Source organism: Marmota flaviventris, chromosome 5 (genome assembly GCF_047511675.1).
Source record: "Marmota flaviventris isolate mMarFla1 chromosome 5, mMarFla1.hap1, whole genome shotgun sequence".
NCBI classification, from domain to species: Eukaryota; Metazoa; Chordata; class Mammalia; order Rodentia; family Sciuridae; genus Marmota; species Marmota flaviventris.
The window spans coordinates 164,096,247-164,112,271 of NC_092502.1; the positions used below are offsets into that span (position 1 = coordinate 164,096,247).

General features: G+C 56.6%; 2 protein-coding genes across 6 annotated transcripts in view; one reads left to right on the forward strand and one right to left on the reverse strand.

Moving 5' to 3' along the window:
- The window catches only part of Tppp (tubulin polymerization promoting protein), a 31,168-nt gene extending 23,881 nt beyond the window's left edge, over nucleotides 1–7,287 (forward strand). For all 3 annotated transcript variants that reach the window (XM_071612713.1, XM_071612714.1, XM_027943933.2), the window contains 2 exons: nucleotides 2,203–2,356; nucleotides 2,645–7,287. In XM_071612713.1, the coding sequence (XP_071468814.1) occupies nucleotides 2,203–2,356; nucleotides 2,645–2,839 (349 nt within the window). In that variant the 3' untranslated portion in view covers nucleotides 2,840–7,287. The remainder of the gene's footprint in view (nucleotides 1–2,202; nucleotides 2,357–2,644) is intronic.
- Nucleotides 7,288–11,185: 3,898 nt separating this feature from the next.
- Cep72 (centrosomal protein 72) overlaps nucleotides 11,186–16,025 on the reverse strand; it is a 34,346-nt gene continuing 29,506 nt past the window's right edge. For all 3 annotated transcript variants that reach the window (XM_071611896.1, XM_027943898.3, XM_027943897.3), the window contains exons 11-12: nucleotides 14,253–14,364; nucleotides 11,186–11,710 (exon numbers count right to left, since the gene is read on the reverse strand). In XM_071611896.1, the coding sequence (XP_071467997.1) occupies nucleotides 11,545–11,710; nucleotides 14,253–14,364 (278 nt within the window). In that variant the 3' untranslated portion in view covers nucleotides 11,186–11,544. The remainder of the gene's footprint in view (nucleotides 11,711–14,252; nucleotides 14,365–16,025) is intronic.

Sequence of the window (16,025 nt, forward strand, 5' to 3'; positions counted from 1 at the left end):
ACAGAACAGGCTCACTGTGTCCAGAGAGCCCTGGAGTGACAGGCATTGTGTTCCTAGACTCACTGGGGACTGCTGTGGGCAGAAGTGCTGGGTCCCCTGGGGACAGCTCTGTGAGCTTGGGGCCCGAGACCGGGGCTCCCTCTCCTCAGCAGCACTGTGGGCTCCTGGTGCAGCAGAGCAGGCATCCAGCCCCATCTGAATGTGGCCTCTGATGGGGCCCCCCAGCCCCCTCCCCCGTGACCCGTGCTGGTGGTGCCTGGTGCGGTGGTCACCCGCAGGGGGCTGTGTGCCTCAGTGGTAGGTCACAGGCTGGCCGTCGGCCTGGCACTCACATGTCCCCCCCAGCAGGCCAGTGAGCAGGAGACAAGAGTGGCTTTGACAGCCCGGGACAAACAGAGAGGCCCCCAGGGCCCAGAGAGGACAGCCAGGCTGTCAGACCCAGGCACTGGGTGGCAGGCTCCAGCAGCCCAGGGCGGCTGGTTCAGCCAGTATCACAGGGGACAGCTGGCACATGCAAGCTGTGAGCTTCTGGGGGCTACAGCCTCCCCCCACTACACCACTGAGCCCCTTTCCCCAGCAGATAGTTCTAGAATGTGTTGGGGGCACAGTCCCGTTGTGGGGTCTCAGTGATCCTCCCTGGAGAGGCATAAGGGTCCTGGCTACAGGATCTGGGGCCTCCCAGTGGGGGACGTCTCCCCCCTCAAGTTCAGCTCTTTTCTTGACCTGAGGGCGTCTGATCCACGTGTCTCAGGTTTTCAGGGAAGAGTGTGCGCGCTCCAGGCTCTGGAAGACACGGGTTCTGTGGGGAGCCACGTGGAGGCGTCTCCACGTCCAGCTCCTCAGCCTGGCCACTTGGGGTCCAGTGTCCCTCTGGGCATCACTCATTTGGTGTCCACATGCCACAGTGTATTTGCAAGTCCAGTGTGGAAGGACTTTTGGGTTTTCAGATTTGAGTGACTGTGACTAAAACTGTGACAGCATTCACATGGGGCTAGGTGAGGGCCAAATCTTCATCTCTCGGGGGCCAGAACCGAGGGATGGGGCTGTGGGACCCATGGTGCTCACCTATGCAGCCCCCCAGACCCCAGTGCTGTACCTGGCACTTCCTGCAGGCAGGCCCCTGCACACGGGGCTGCAGAGTCGCCTGTGCATCTGTGCAGTCCCCGTCTTTCCCTGTGGAGGGCGGAGGGCAACATCTCCTGGCTTGATAGACATCTGTGTCTCTGGGGCGGTTTGATATTTGGAGACATTGCCCACTCTTGTTTCATTAATGCAGCATGTGCAGTTATTTCTGGGAAACCTGTACTGACTCACGCATCCTCTCCCCAGTGTGCTGAGTTTCAGGGGCACTGGGATGTGTCTGAGTGGACACATGTGGGGCCAGGTGTGGGTCGGAGGGATCTGGTGTGTGCAGGCGTTGCCGTCCCCCTGGCTGGCCTCATCCCCGTGCACAGTCCTGAGGGACTGTGCACTCAGTTCTCCAACTTGGCTCTCATTTTTTAAACCACTCTGACTGTGCTAGGTCCCCTCTCACCCTTGCCAGCGTTCACTGTCCGTTGTCTCTTGGGCCCTGGACGTTTGGGGCTTGTAAGTGGGCAGCCACAGTTGCTTGGCCCCTCCAGGCGGCCTGTGTCTGGCTGGTGTACTAGTATTCCCCAGTGCTGCGCAGGGTCCTCTGCAGACCTGAGCCTCATCCAGAGTTCAGACATTGAAAAACTCACTAATTTGGATTAGTTGGGACAGATCCTATCAAAGTTGAAAAATGTTTTTAAAGCAAAATTGTAAGGTAAAGAAGACTTTGGAACATTTTCAAGTTGCCTGGATGACCTCCTGAGGGAGGACGTGGTGAAACTGTGGGATGTGTTTGGGCACACTGTGTCTGGACACATCATGGCTCTGGCTATTCTAACCTAGAGCCACCAGCTGGCTGACTGTACCCCATGAGGGCAGGGGAAACAGGGGACCCAGGGAAGGGCCTCGGTGCAGGTGTGGGTTGGGGAGGCGACTCCACCGGCCACCACAGAGTGTTGCCGGGCTCCTTCTGGGCGGCTGGCTGCTGGTGGCAGTGTGCAGTGCTTGTTGCCCGTGGCCACTGCGTGCCCCGGGTTGCCAAACAGCAGGCGTGGGGACGCACGCTGGCTGGGCAGGGGCCGTCTTGGGGGTGTCTGCTCCCATGCTTATGGGGCCCGCCCGCATCCACAGAGGGAAGTCCTGCCGGACCATCACCTTCGAGCAGTTCCAGGAGGCGCTGGAGGAGCTGGCCAAGAAGCGATTCAAGGACAAGAGCAGCGAGGAGGCGGTTCGCGAGGTGCACCGGCTCATTGAGGGCCGTGCGCCTGTCATCTCAGGGGTCACGGTGAGCAGGGCTGGGTCTGGCTGGGCGGGGCCCGGTGTGGGCGGGCCCGGGTTCCCACAGCCCCTGTTCTCGGGTGGCCACTGGTTGCAGTTAGAGGCGTGCAACCCTCGAACATCGGGCAGCTTGAAGGACTGCCAGATCCGTCACCCCCCACCCAGGACTGAGCTGGCGCAGGGGAGGTGGGTGTGTCCAGACCTCGGCCCAGCTGAGTCACCGGCCAGTGGCTGTCCTCAACTGCCTCCTTGCTTAGCTCGCATTAACGCTCTTCTCCCCACTTTCCTCCTGCAGAAAGCCGTGTCCTCGCCCACCGTGTCGCGGCTCACGGACACGACCAAGTTCACGGGCTCCCACAAGGAGCGCTTCGACCCATCGGGCAAGGGCAAGGGCAAGGCTGGCCGCGTGGACCTGGTGGATGAGTCAGGCTACGTGCCTGGCTATAAACACGCAGGCACCTATGACCAGAAGGTGCAGGGGGGCAAGTAGCTGCACGACACCCTGGAGACGCTGGGGACGCGTGAGGCGCGTGCCCGACTGGCACCCCGTCCCACTTCATCACATTCCTTTGCACACTGGGCAGGACTCATGGACCTTGGCCTTGCCTGCTGGGAAGGGGACACCCAGGCTACCTCCTGCCCGGCAACACCTCTCAGACCCAGGTTTGGGTCCTGATTCACTGACCCTTCCTAACACAGTTGTCTCGTCCAGAACTGGGAAGTGGATGGTCCTTTTCAAATTGTCCCCCAGGACTGTGCCACACTGGATACCTGCTTGCAGGGAAAGGGGCATTTTGGGAGCTGTTAGGTGTGGGAACAAGTGGGGCAGACCCTGTCAGAGGCCCTACTGACCTTCTGACACCTTCTAGGAGCCTCTTAGGCAGTAGGAGTTAACAAACTAACCAACAGCACAAATAAAACTGCTACCCCAGCAGGACGCAGGCAGTGTCCGAGGCGCCCCACGAGCCGGGGCCACAGCCCTTCACGCTTTCCTGGCAGGGCGTGTGGCAGGCCACACATGCAGTGCCTGTGGACAGGTCTGTGCTGAGCGCAGTGGGGTGAGAGGCAGGCCAAGGAGCCACAGCAGAACCTTGGGCTGCCCAGGGAGTGGCCTGGGAGTGAAGTGGGCAGCTCCTTCCCTGTGCTGTCCTAGCCGTGATGAGCAATGGTGACCGCTTGTGCTTAGAGTGGTCCAGGGGGCTCAGCTCGCCCTGCGTGTCACCAGCCAGACTGGGAGACGTGTGGTGCAGAGCCCACGCAGTGGCCTCGGTGCGAGGGGGGCCTCTCGGGCTCTCCTGCGTGGCTGTGCTGGCTCTGCCCGGCTTTGCTTGCCGCCTCCCTCAGTGAGGTCTGTGCAGCGTCCTCAGCTCTCCGTCCTCCCGACAGCCCACAGTGCAGGACACCAAGCCTCAGGACCAGGGAGATGCCAGGCCAGTGGCATTTTCTGGGGTTTCTTTTCCTGCCATGGGCAGCTGAGTGCACAGGGCCAGTGCAGAGCTGGCCCAGGACCCTGCCACCCACACCACAGGCTGCCACGTGCAGCCCCTCCTCAGTGTTGTGCAGGCACAGGGACTGAGCGTTGCTGTGCCATACTGAGGCTAAGAGGCGTGTGCCACGACTGTCACCAGGGCCCACAGCAACCCGCGGGGCTGTAGTCCTGGGAAGAGCCCACGGCAGCCTGGGGAAATGCCTCCAAGAACCTGCTTGTTCTTGGCCACTGACTGTCCGGGTGGCTCTTCAGGTGGACTCTCAGCCCAGCCCACAGCACAGGCAGACGGTAAGGCCCTCTTCCTGCCATGGCAGGTGGACATGCCACCCACCTCTCCTGAGCCTGAAGAGTGCCCAGTCACAGCTGCAGCCCCGTGGGGGCCAGACCCCAGCCCCTGAGCAGAGCAGAGCAGAGCCCTCGGTCCCGGCTGATAGTCCCTGAGTGCTGAAGGCTCCCCGAGTCCCCCAGCACTGATGGCCTCCATGAGGATGGGGTGGGCCCAGCAGACAGCATCCTTCTGAGGTCCTGGGAGACCAGGTGCCTGGCAAGGATGACAGGGGGAACTGGGTCTGAGGCTTTGGGACTCCCTGTGGGTGTCATCTCGCTGCTCTGGGGAGAAGCTGCCAGGTGCCCAACCCCAGCCCAGCATTCCAGACTTCAAGCTGGTCTTTTGTGGGAATAGATTAGAGGCCAAAACAACGTGGGAAGTGTTGGACACCAGCTCTGTGCAAAGTGTTAGATAATCTCACCACTATCCCCACAGCCCTGTATTCAAACTAGCAGCAGTATTCATCAGTGGTCTCCCCAGTCCCCCAGTCCCAGGGCCCCGGAACACCCACATCCTCCTGGCTCTTGCCCTCTCCAGCACCCCTGGTTCCCAGGGGGCCCCCGTGGCTGGCCATCTCTTGGTCTGAGGCTGCTCTTCCCCCTTTCTTCTGCCTGTGAAGCTTAGTTCCCATCATCATGGCCAAGCCGGGCAACAGTCCCTACAGGCACGTGCCCTGGGCCAGGGTAGAGGGATGGGCCAGGGGGGCACCCAAGGGGTCCTGTACCACGTTATCAGGTATGGATGCTCCCTGGGACCCCACAGTCTGTGTGGAGCACCAGGACACTGTCTGCTGGTCAGTGAGTCACTGTCGGACAAGGACGACTCAGACCAAGTCGTGGGCTGGCTTGCTGCAGGAACACAGGAAACTGGATCCACGCAGAAGCAGCCATCTCAGTGCCATCCTCAGGGGACCCCAATCCCCCGTGACTGGGCACTCTGTCCACGCAGCCAACACCTCATGAAATCACTGCCCACAACTGGACAGAGAAGCACAGACTGGCAGGGCCACACGTCCCAGGCTGCAGAGTGCCAGCCCCAGCCAGCTCTGGCTCCTGAAGGCGCGCCCCTTGCCAGACCAAGTCCTCTCACTTCTCATGAGAACTGGAGAATGCATTCCTGGTCACCATAACAAATCCTTGGGTTTTATTGACGAAAAACCTTGGTGGCCCTCCACATCCCAGCCTGGTATGCCCTCGGGCTTGTGGCAGGGAAGCCCAATGCGCTAGGCTGTCCCATCACGTGGTACTCGTGGCACCTGGCACATAGCACTGCATCAGACGAGTGGTTCCCATTTTGTCCCCAACAGGTTCCAGGGGCTTCCTCGGACACACGTGGGTAAGGACCATATCCTTCTCTGGTCAGTTTCAGACTGTAGCTTTGAAACACACCCTCCCTTCCCACCTGTGTCCCTAGCAAGGAAAGGGCAGTAAAAACCAACCCAGGAGACTTCGTGGTCATCACACTTTAAAACTGGGCTCTGGACGCCGTGAGCTGTGGGCAGGTCCCGCCTCTGTCGCGCGGTTTCTCAATGCCAAGTAGCTTCTACTAACCACGGTTCACAGGGGCAAACGCACCTGTGAGTAACAGAAACTGCACAGCAGGCAACCCAAGACACAGGGACACGTTCTGTCAGGAGGTGACTCTCAGGAGACAAGGACAGGTTCTCTCAGGTGACATTCTGTCGGGAGGTAACATCCAGGAGACAGGGATGAATTATAAGGAGACACTGGTGACAAGTCAGGTTCTGTCAGGTGACACCCAAGAGAGAGGGGCAGGTTGTCGAGGTGGACGGAGCTGACGGTGTGTCACCCTCAGGGAAGGAGGCGGTAGGAGAGTGGTGGGGAGCGCTGATCCTAGCAGAGGCTTATTTACTTCTGTTTACTGCTTTAGGATAAGCACCTAGTAAGTGGTCTGTAAGGGTCGTAGTGGTTAGCTCTACCAAAATCAAAGTTCAAGTGATGTTTAAAAATATCATAGCAAAAGATATATATTTATACTGGAGTATTTTTACACCTTTGATATCCTTGGTCTTATGTTTGAGGGCAGACGACAATGACAGCAGATGCAGGGACATTTTGAAAAGGCACCTTAGTGGTTCAATCTGCATGATTCCTGCCACCCCCCACCTGTTTGTCACCCCTCCAGGGTCTGAGTGGCTGGCAGCTTGGGGCAGGCGCTGGGCAGCCTGGGTGGCTGCAGCTGCCTCCCACGGCCACACGGTGCGCTCAGTACTGGCCACAGCTGCTCTGGCACCGTGGCAGGACTGGAGGGAGTGTGGCTGGAGGGTGCCAGGGCTTGGGCACCTATAGCATTTACACCTGTCCCTTTACGGGGAAGCGTGCCTGCCTGTCGGCTACTTCCTCCCACAGGGCACACGCAAGCCCGCTGCTCCTCTGCCCCGCAGCGCCTGCCACACGAGGACAACCTGTTGTCACTGCTCAGTACAACAAAGGGTGACAACTCAGCTCTACTGTGAAGTCATCGATAGGCCAGACGTCCGTAAACACTGTACTGCTTACCCTCCCTCCACTGGCTGACCACTGAGGAGTCGGTGAGCTCTGTGTTTCAGGGCCTGACCTGTCCCTGGGACGGGATGGGAGTTGGGCGGGACAGGCCTTCTTATGTTAACCATCCCTCTTCCTTTAGACCTCTTAACAACTAAACCAAGCCAAACGACAAAGGAAACTTGCACAACCTAAAAGAAACTTGAAAGGGATAATATACTACTAGTTTGTACTAAGTTTTTTCAAGAAATGGAAACAAATTTATGTATATATATGCAATATATTTTTACACGATTTTATTAACGTTAAGGAGAACCGAGCGTATCACTTTATCAGTGTGATGGGTAATGTTGGTGTCTGGGTGTTCCGACTCAGAAAGGCTCTTCTGCTGATGTCTAAATCACACTCACCAGGAAGGTCTCTGGGGTCCTGAGGCCATGCTGTCCCTCCCACAGAGCGCAAGGCACCATGTCACCTGTTGGACTTGCTTTTGTGGCCTGGCCTGTAAATTTTTAGTGAAACAGCTCCTGTCTGTCTGCACATTTCTCCTGTGTGTGTGCTGTCGTAGCATCGTGTGTCATTGGTAAAGTGATGAATAAAGGTGTTACAACATGGGTCTCCTGCCTTCCTCAGAGTGCACACTGCCTGTGCTAGCGTCACCTCCTGGCAAAGTGGGCCTGACATTCTAACCCTAACATCCACCACAGGGAACACCCCAGAAGAGACTGCAGAGGGGCAGGAGGATCCTCTGCACTGCATGCACAGCACACAGGCCCTGGGTTATCGTTACCCAAGGGAGCCTTTTGCTTCCTGGCTGGGGCTGACCACGCAAGGGCAGGTGAACAGCCGTCTATCACCACCAACCACCCAGCTACCTCCAAACTGGGCATGACATCATCAGCAGGATGCCACAAAACCCAAGCCGACTTGGAACACTAGCCCAACAAAACAGCTTCCAAAGAGGATAAAGGCATTTTTAGTTAACAAAAGAGATTTTGCTACCATTAGACATAAGGGAAATTCTAAAGCAGAAAGAGTCACCCAAGCAATATCTGGGATGTGAAGAGAGCAGAACAAAGAGAATAAACAGGCCAGTAATTCAAATTTCAGTGACCATACGAAGACTTCCTGTGAAACTAAACATGTCCAGCAAACACTTGGGGAGCCCGGGGTGGGAGGCGGCAGGGTGCTGAGGAGGTGAGCAGGTGCGCAGCCTGGAGTCAGCACACCTTCCACCAGAGGCGAGGAGGCAGAGGGTAAGGCGCAGCCTGCTTGGCAGCTGCTGGGACGTGGCCCAGCAGCTGGACCTCTCCTCCCCACACCCCTCACCTTGTGTGGCAAGGTCTTGCTTGAACAAGGGGATATCCCTACATCTGCCACCGTGACACAACTTCAAAGGCTGAAGCCACTGAAATGCCATCGAAAATATAAATGTTATGCCTGAAAATTAAGAGCATGAGGGCCAATTCCCAGACCTCAAGGGCAGCAGAAAGCCTGCGCAGCCCTCCGACTGGGTGGTAGCTGCCTGCCCCGCTGGAGACCCGCAGCGGCTGACAGGTGCATCGAGTTCTCACACAAGCCCACCTGGGGTCAGTGAGAGATCTTTTCAACAAGAATGTTCTCCCTGTCCCTGTGATGTGGCTACCAAGGTCCCTGGGGACAAGGCAGCTGTCAAAACGGCCCACAGCCTCTTCTCTGCTCAGCTCTGACAAGACACACCCCAGTTCTCAAAGACTGCTGCTAGTCACGTGGCTGGATTCTCTGTGAAAACACTTAAGTGCCTCACTAGTCCAAATTGTCCCCCCACACAACATTCCAGGCCCAAATGACTTCACTGGCTAGCGCCACCAAGTGTCATGGATGGAATGATTATAATTGTGAACAGACTCTGGAACACAGAGAAGGAACGCACAGCCCGACTCATGATAGTGTACTTATGCAAATCCCAAAAGGAACAGATATCTTAGGATATCCTAAGACCCTGTCACCTCTGAAGCAGGACAGTCGTCATCGCTATCTAAGCCATGATCACCCAGCACTTACTGTATGTTAGGTACTGTCCTAGAACTTAATCATACCACTTACTGAAGAAATCAGGGCTCAGTAAATTTGTGAAATGCAAAAGGTCAAAAATAGCCAGACCTCCTGATGGAAGGGAAAGGTGTGGAGGCCGGTGGGCAAGGCGGATGTGGAGGCCTTCAGCACCGGGGTGGAAGTGCCTGGACCCAGCTGAGAACGACAGAAGTGGGTCCTTAGCCACCCCAGCCCGTGCAGAAGTCCACTCTAGGTGAAAGGCACCCCTGGACCCAAGTCCACTCTGCAGACTCCTTTGGAGGGGAACTGTGGGCACCTCACGCTGGGGCCCAGGAACAGCACAGGGACTTCTCACTGACTCCACTCCAGCACCGAAGGTGCTGGCCGCCTCCTCCCTCTGCAGGCAGGCACTGCGCAGCCGACAGGTCAGGAACACACCCTGCAGCACCGCAGCAAGGCCCCTGGTCTTGGGGTCAGGCCATTCGCCTGAGCCGCTGGCAGGACTGGGGAAAGTGCTACTGGCTTATCATGGTGCACCCTGCAAAGGCAGAGGTGAAGAGGGGCGCAGGGCCAGGTAAGTGGGAAGGTGCAGGGCTCCACGCACTCTCTGTGCCACCCTTGGGAACCTCCTCGTGCTCAGCTCCGCAGAAGTCCCCAGGCCTTGTTTCTTCAGGTTTCTGTGGAAGCTTCGCTAGGCGGGCATGACTGACTACATGGCTGATGGGTCCTCCTCCCGCCCTGGGGCTGTGGGGGAGGCTGAAACCCTCAGACCTACTGTGCTCTTTCCTATACTGGCCCATTCTGAAGCTACCGAGGGGCAGACAACAGTCAACACATCAGCACCCAAAAGACCCTTGAGAGATCTAAGGGCTTTAGAAGCTGGATGTCAGGAAGCTGGGCAGAGACTGGATGTGTATTTCACAATATCACAATGACTATGAAAAATGGTTTTTTACAATTAGATCCAAAATGCTGATAATTGGGCTGATAATTGGACCATATCAAAGTCTGAAATTCCTCTTAAGAAGTGCTATTAAAAAATGAAAAGCAGCATCCAATTATGAGTGCAACCCACAAAGCACCAAGCTCAGGATACAGGCTAAGCGTTCCTCAACCACGTTGCCTGGACCACAGTATTTCAGATTTCGGAATATTTGCATAGATGTTACTGGCTAAGTATCCCTAATCCAAAAATTCAACTTTTTTTCATGCAGTGCTGGGGATGAACCCAGGGCCTCACACATGCCAGGTGTACACTAATCACGGAGGCACATCTGGACCCTGATATACTGAAGAGTTTTCAGATTTTGGAGCACTCTGGATTTTTCAATCAGAGAAGCTCAGCCTATAACTAAGTCTTGCAAATAAACAGGAAACAGACTATCCAACAGAAAACAGGGAAAGGACTTGAACAGTCACTGTAGAAAAAGAAATCCAGATGACCCGTATACCCAGAAAAAGGCCAATCAAACCCCGGGAAGTGCACTGCACGCCTTCTAGAGATGGTCTTACGGGCTGCTGGTGGTTCACGTTGTGAACAGTCTGCATTACCTGGTGAGCTGTCCTGGGCATGGTCAAGGAGTTAAGGGAACAGGAACACAGTGGGAAACAAAACCTTAAGAACAAATGGCATCTAAAAGCTAAAATACACACAATCGTGATGATAAAAACTAACTAACTGCCCAGGCCTAAGCTGGATCAAGCATGAAGAAGAAGAGCTCAGCAACTTGCAACCAACCAGCAGAGCAACCCTAAGTGAAGCCCTGAGGCAGAGGACGGAAAAGACAAAGGTGCTCGAGGGCGTGGCAGCGTCATGGTCTCACGTGAGCACGCTAGAGACCAGGGCAGGGGCAGGAAAGGTGAAGTTTCCCAAGAACCCCCACAAGAGGAACATGCTGGCATGGTGGTCATTCTCTACAGGCTTAAATGGACTAGTGCTGACATCTTCTGAGACTTCCAGGACCCCACCCCATGCAAAAACCAGTCTGGCATGACATTTTCTAGCAAGTCCAGACACTGATGCTGATGGATCCAGCCATGACAGGTGTCAGGAAGGGCACCTGAGGCTCACTCCCACCTCTGCCCACTCACACCACGCCACACCCAGCCAACACAGAGCACCTTCGTCTGCCTGCTCTTTCTTGCTAAAGCAAACATAGTTTTTAAAAAGTCACTTTGTTTTACCAAAGCAAGGATTACATATGAAGTAAGCCTCCAAACTGAAAACCTATTTTTATGTCCTGATATGATATAATTTTCAGAAATACACTGCAAGCAAAAGTCAGGTCTTGAGTAGATGTTTTTACTATGACATGTTAGTATCATAAAACAATATTTTTAAGTATTTCTCACATCTTACAAGTATTACTCTTATTAAGTCTTGGAATTTATTATTTCGCACTCCCTCTCCATGGTATGTAGTCTGTCTTCACCAAAGAATTCAATGAGAAACTCATTTGGTTATAAAGAGCCACTTAAAACTTAACTTTTCAGAACAACATGAGTTTTATTGAGGAAGGCTTGTCACACAAAAGGTTACCATCTTAATTATTATACATAGATATCTCTTATGTTAGGAAGAAAAACTGCATTTACTTCATCTTAGGATATTTGATGCAAACATGGTTTTTGTCTCCTAACATGCAAAGGCCTAGGATTCATCCTATCATTTTAGGACATTTTAGAAAGCTGAACTATAAACCCTGAATACCTTTCAAGAATCATAAGGTAATTACAAACAGAAGAGACAGATCTCACCAGCAAATGAAGGTAGAGAAAGACAAAGGTGCAAACCATGAGGCTGTGACAGACAGTGAAAGAAATCACGGCTCTGGGCAGCATCAGCAGGACTGGCGGCCACCAAGACTGGCGCTGCGGGGCGGGAACAGGGCCGTGGTCTTCTTGAGCTCCTGGAAGCTCCAGTGCATCTGTTCCACCTCAGCCCTGTGCTGTGCCCGCACCCGGCCCAACTCTTGCAGCAGGTGCTCGTTGGTGCTGACCAGGGAGCTGCAGGACCACAGGGAGAGGCCTGCTAAGCTCCTCAAACGCAGGGCCTCTGCCACCCTCCCCACAGCACTGTCCTTCCCGCCACTGCCTGGCCCACAGCCCATCCCTTGGCCTTTTCTGAGTCAGGTTCTCTCTCTTCCCAGCAATACCCAGGTCCACCACCTGATCATGGCCTGGTCATCTCCCACTTCCCACTGGCCACTGTCCATCTGTTGTACCCTTCCTGATCAGAATGAGCTGTGCCCACTTCACCCCTGGCTCAGCCAACGGGCAGATGAATGGCTCCTTCAACATGTGCCATGTGTGGGTCTTTGACAAGATTATGAAGCCCTTTATGGCCAGCAGAATAACGTCCTAACTCTACCAAGGACCCAGACTGCCACTTCTCCAACCCCCAGTCAGCGTGTTGATTCTGACAGGCGACGAGGTGATGGAAACCCCATTATCACACTTCCCGGCAGAGGGCTCAGGAAGTGCTGCACACTTCACCCTCTCTTCACCTCCAAGCTGCTGTGGTGACGTCTGCCGTTCACCACAAAGAGGGTACCCCACTGACCAATCCACTGAGTAGGCCCTAGACAGCTAGCGTGAGCCCAAGGCAAAGCCCATCCCTCTGCATTTAGATGCTCTGCACCTGCCCTGCCCACAACTGAGCTGTGGACCCTGAGCTGTGGACCTCGAGACATGGACCCTGAGCTGTGGACCTCGAGACATGGACCCTGAGCTGTGGACCTCGAGACATGGACCCTGAGCTGTGGACCCTGAGGCATGGGCCCTGAGCTGTGGACCCTGAGGCATGGACCCTGAGCTGTGGACCCTGAGGCATGGACCCTGAGCTGTGGACCCTGAGGCATGGACCCTGAGCTGTGGACCCTGAGGCATGGGCTCTGATTCTGACAGCTTGTCGCGAGTCAGAATCAACACGCTGACTGGGGGTTGGAGGAGTGGCAGTCTGGGTCCTTGGTAGAGTTAGGACATTATTCTGTTGGCTATAAAGGGTCTTGTAATCTTGTCAAAGATCCACACATGGCACATGTTGAGGGAGCCATTCACCTGCTCGTCCCCATGACCTGCTGAGGACAGCCTGTCAGGTTCCAGGACAGAACCAGCCTTGCCTGGCTGCCCTGCCCTACGATGGCACACAGTCTCAGGGCACACAGCTCAGGGTCCACGCCTCAGGGTCCACAACTCAGGGTCCATGCCTCAGGGCACATACCCCGGGGCCTACAACTCAGGGTCCACACCTCAGGGTCCACTCCTCAGGGTCCACAGCTCAGGGCCTACAACTCAGGGTCCACTCCTCAATGTCCATGCCTCAGGGCCCACAGCTCAGGGCCCACACTTCAGGGCACACACCTCAGGGCCTACAGTTCAGGATCCACACCTTAGTGTCTTTAGCTCAGGGTCCATAGCTCAGGGCCCACAGCTCAGGGCACACACCCCAGGGCCTACAGTTCAGGGTCCACACCTCAGTGTCAACTCCTCAGGGTCCACAGCTCAGGGCCCACAGCTCAGGGCCCAGGCTTTAGGGTCCACACCTCGGGGTCCACGCCTCGGGGCCCACACCTCAGCCACGTCTGGGGACATCACTTCAGCTCACACCTCACGGCTCACACGTGAGGCTACATGCTTCCTGGGTCACACCTCCAAGTCCACAGCTCTTAGCCACCACCACGCCTCAGGAACCACCTCTCATAGAGTGCAGATGCAGGAAGGGCCTGGGCAGGCGCCTGGGCTCCCCCCTCAGCTCCCCCCTCAGCTCCCCCCAGGGCTCGTGGGCAGGCGCCTGGGCTCCCCCCTCAGCTCCCCCCAGGGCTCCTGGGCAGGCACCTGGGCTCCCCCCTCAGCTCCCCTCAGGGCTCCTGGGCAGGCACCTGGGCTCCCCCCTCAGCTCCCCTCAGGGCTCCTGGGCAGGCACCTGGGCTCCCCCCTCAGCTCCCCTCAGGGCTCCTGGGCAGGCACCTGGGCTCCCCCCTCAGCTCCCCCCTCAGCTCCCCCCAGGGCTCCTGGGCAGGCGCCTGGGCTCCCCCCTCAGCTCCCCCCTCAGCTCCCCTCAGGGCTCGTGGGCAGGCGCCTGGGCTCCCCCCTCAGCTCCCCCCTCAGCTCCCCCCAGGGCTCCTGGGCAGGCGCCTGGGCTCCCCCCTCAGCTCCCCCCAGGGCTCGTGGGCAGGCACCTGGGCTCCCCCCTCAGCTCCCCCCAGGGCTCCTGGGCAGGCGCCTGGGCTCCCCCCTCAGCTCCCCCCTCAGCTCCCCCCAGGGCTCCTGGGCAGGCACCTGGGCTCCCCCCTCAGCTCCCCTCAGGGCTCCTGGGCAGGCACCTGGGCTCCCCCCTCAGCTCCCCCCTCAGCTCCCCTCAGGGCTCCTGGGCAGGCACCTGGGCTCCCCCCTCAGCTCCCCCCTCAGCTCCCCCCAGGGCTCGTGGGCAGGCGCCTGGGCTCCCCCCTCAGCTCCCCCCTCAGCTCCCCTCAGGGCTCGTGGGCAGGCGCCTGGGCTCCCCCCTCAGCTCCCCCCTCAGCTCCCCCCAGGGCTCCTGGGCAGGCACCTGTGGCTCTCCTGCAGCATCTGGGTGAGCTCCTGGGTCTTGTCATAGTGCTCCAAGTGCTGCTTCAGCTCCACCACCTCACCAGATAGCCGCTTCACACTCGCCTGGAGTCCTGAGCAGGAAGGGGCAGCCGTGTGTAGTGAGACGCACTCACACCCGGAACACCAGTGCACACTGGCTCTGGGCCTCCAGGCAGCGGGCAGACATTGAGGCTCTGCCTCTCCCTCCCCTCTGTGTGTTTGCAGCCGGGGGTCAGCCCTGCACACACCCCTGAAGAGCCACGTCCTCACGCAGAGGACGTGCAATGTCCCTTTCGCTGGATCAGCCTGCTGGTGGACGTCCCTCCCACAGGAAGGAAGCTGTGCCCTGAGGGGAGTCTGTGGCTTGGGAAGGGGCACTGGAAAGCTGGCGAGGCCCACGGGCCACGGCTCTAATTCCACAGCCATCGGTGACAGAGATGAGTGCAGCTTCCATCCACACAGCTCTGTCTCTGTTTCCAACTCAAGAGGGAAAGAAAGAGAGGGTTTTTGACTCCCCAGGTCCACACTCAGGGAACACCACCACTAAGCACAACCAGAGACCCAGAGAGAAAGTAATGGCGGAGGTCGGCGAGGATGCTGGCAGTACTTTCTTCTCACCAGCAAGTCCAAGGCAACAGGGACGTGTCCATAAGGTGCCAGACCTTACATGCCACCCAGAATCCGTGCGCTCATATTTCTACTCAAGGGCCTGAGTAGAGGACAGGGGTAGCATGGTTTCAGGATCCCCCAGACAACAAAGTCACTAGAGAAAATACCTGAACCCAGTGAACAAGAAACGAAGGTGTCTTTAAAATCTCAAATGCCAGAAATTGGGGCAAGCCCCATGTAGGAGCTGGGGGCTTGTCTGTCAGGGAAGCAGAGGTCAGCAGTCGGGCATCTGACTGACTGAGGTGGGAGTGTCCTCAAGTGTCCCTGCTGTCCTGGGCCAATGAGGGAACCATGGCAGATGCAGGAGAGGCACCACCTTCCTAATGAGGGAGAGACCAGGGGTCCCATGCAGTCTGGAGGGCTGATCAGCGTGGTCCCTTCTAGAAGAGTGCCTGCGCTGCCGAGAACTCACTGCTCCAAGGCAAGTTTGAGCAGGAACACCAGAGAGAAGGCTGAGGAGCAAACAAGCCTGAAAATCCTCAAAGGAGGCTGGCATACATTTATCCACGAAGTCAGAAAAGCTGCCCTGGCCCTGCCTCCAGGGATCCAGGAGAACAAATTTCATGTGAAATCAACAACAGAAAAGTACTGCGGGCAAGTCCCATGGCCAGTGCAAGAGTGTCCCCACAGACTCCAACAGTCAGACCACAGGGCAGGTCAAACCACCAGGCACCATTTCAAGACCAGCACAAAAGAAGAAATGTAAGAAATTACAGACAACTCAAGTCAGAGCCAGAAAAGGTCAGGAAATTCAGAACAGAATCGGCAAGAGCAGAGGCACATGGAAATGAAGGCCAAACCCAAAGGAACCAAGTGCAAGCCAACCAGGCCAACGCTTAGAAACAGAAGTAAAAAGAGGAAAAATTCAAATCTGCAAAAGGAAAAAGAAAGGAAGAACTCTCATCATTCAAGGTAAAACCCCAACCCAAGTAAAGGAACAAAAGGTCTGAGCGGACACCTCGCCCAAAAAGTTAAGCCGAGGGACATCCTCTGCGCTGCCTCTGGCTGCACAGGTCACAGCTGAGGGCCGGGTAGGAAGGTGCCAGCCAGGAATGGCCACCTCCTACCTCCAAGGAGGGCTTCT